The sequence below is a fragment of the Lepidothrix coronata genome, unplaced genomic scaffold (genome assembly GCF_001604755.1).
Source record: "Lepidothrix coronata isolate B3197 unplaced genomic scaffold, Lepidothrix_coronata-1.0 Scaffold189, whole genome shotgun sequence".
NCBI classification, from domain to species: domain Eukaryota; kingdom Metazoa; phylum Chordata; class Aves; order Passeriformes; family Pipridae; genus Lepidothrix; species Lepidothrix coronata.
In genome coordinates, this window is record NW_016690369.1 from 1,658,326 (window position 1) to 1,659,721 (window position 1,396).

Sequence of the window (1,396 nt, forward strand, 5' to 3'; positions counted from 1 at the left end):
GTTGGCGCGGGGAATGGAATTGTTGGTGTTGGGAATGGGATGGCCGGCACTGGAATGGGATTGCCAGCACTGGGAATGGAGCTACGGCACTGGGTATGGAATTGTCGGCACTGGGAATGGAGCTGCCAGCACTGGGAATGGAATCGTTGGCGCGGGGAATGGAATTGTTGGTGTTGGGAATGGGATGGCCGGCACTGGAATGGGATTGCCAGCACTGGGAATGGAGCTGCAGCACTGGGAATGGGATGGCCGGCCCTGGGAATGGGATGGCTGGGAATGCCGTACCGGATCGTCAGCTGGTCCTGGCTCAGCTGCTTGAAGCGCCGGTGCAGGTGCTCGATCTGCTCCGAGGTGACTGTTGGGGACAGGAGGGAGGGGACGGGGGGTTGAGCTCCCCGGGAGACCCCCAGGGATCCTCTGCCAGCTCCTACCCTGCCCAGGGACACGAGGAGGCTGGTGGGCACCACGGCTTTTTCCCGGGGCACCAATGGATGTGAGCAGCCAAAGGGCTGTTCCTGCCCCCCTGGCACTGGGGAAGGGCCTTGGGCAGCTCTTGGCACAGTTGTGCCCATCCCCGTGCCCCCTCAGGGGCTCTGTGCAGCCCTGCAAGGCCCCTCTCTGTGTCCCTGAGTGCTCTGTCCCTTGCTGGCTGCAGGGGGGTGACTCCAAGGGCTGGTTTATCCCAAATCCTGGTCTGCAGACTGCATGTCACAGTATGGTGTGGCCTGGCATAGCAGGATCCCACACCCACCCCCAGCTCAGGATCCTCAGTATCAGACCCTCCAAAAGGACCTGACCCTTTCCTTTGGGGTCGTTGGCACCGTGGGCAGTGCCCAGCCCAGGGAGCACATCCCGACCTGCCCTGGGACATCTCCCCCTGCTCTGGGAGCTTCCCCTGCCCGTGTCCACAGGGGTGGCAGGAAATAACCCCGGGATCCAAAATGCCCCGAGCTAACAGCAGCATCTCGCCAGGGAAGAGGAAAGGCTGGGCACGGAGGGCACACAGCAGCCCAAAAGCAAAGCCCAGCCTGGAAATCGCTGCTGTTCAGGGTGAACTGGGACACCACAAGCCACCGAGGTGGGCACTGCATCCCCCAGGGATTGCAGCAATCCCAGACCTGGGGCAGGGCTGGAACTGGGGTGCAGCAGCTTTGCTTTGAGCCCCAGGAGCTCTGGGGCTACAGAGAGAGGCTCAGCAGCACCTTCTCACTTGCCCAGTGCCACCCACAGGTGATTTTATCCTTCCTTCCCCGCGGCTGTAACCAAGCCCTGCAATCCCCCGAGGACACACACGGAGCCTGTCCCAGGAGCCAGGGAAGTGGTTTGCAGCCCTGTCTCCATGGGCTGGTGGAGTAGTCCAGGCACCAGCTGGACCCACACGGTGGCTGAGGAGCTG

At 62.5% G+C, this 1,396-nt stretch overlaps 1 protein-coding gene across 1 annotated transcript in view; it reads right to left on the reverse strand.

Annotated features, from left to right (window-relative positions):
- Positions 1 to 1,396, reverse strand: part of TESC (tescalcin) — a 12,533-nt gene that overhangs the window by 5,916 nt on the left and 5,221 nt on the right. Inside the window, exon 2 of the mRNA XM_017831357.1 lies at positions 286 to 355. Coding sequence (XP_017686846.1) covers positions 286 to 355 — 70 coding nt within the window. The remainder of the gene's footprint in view (positions 1 to 285; positions 356 to 1,396) is intronic.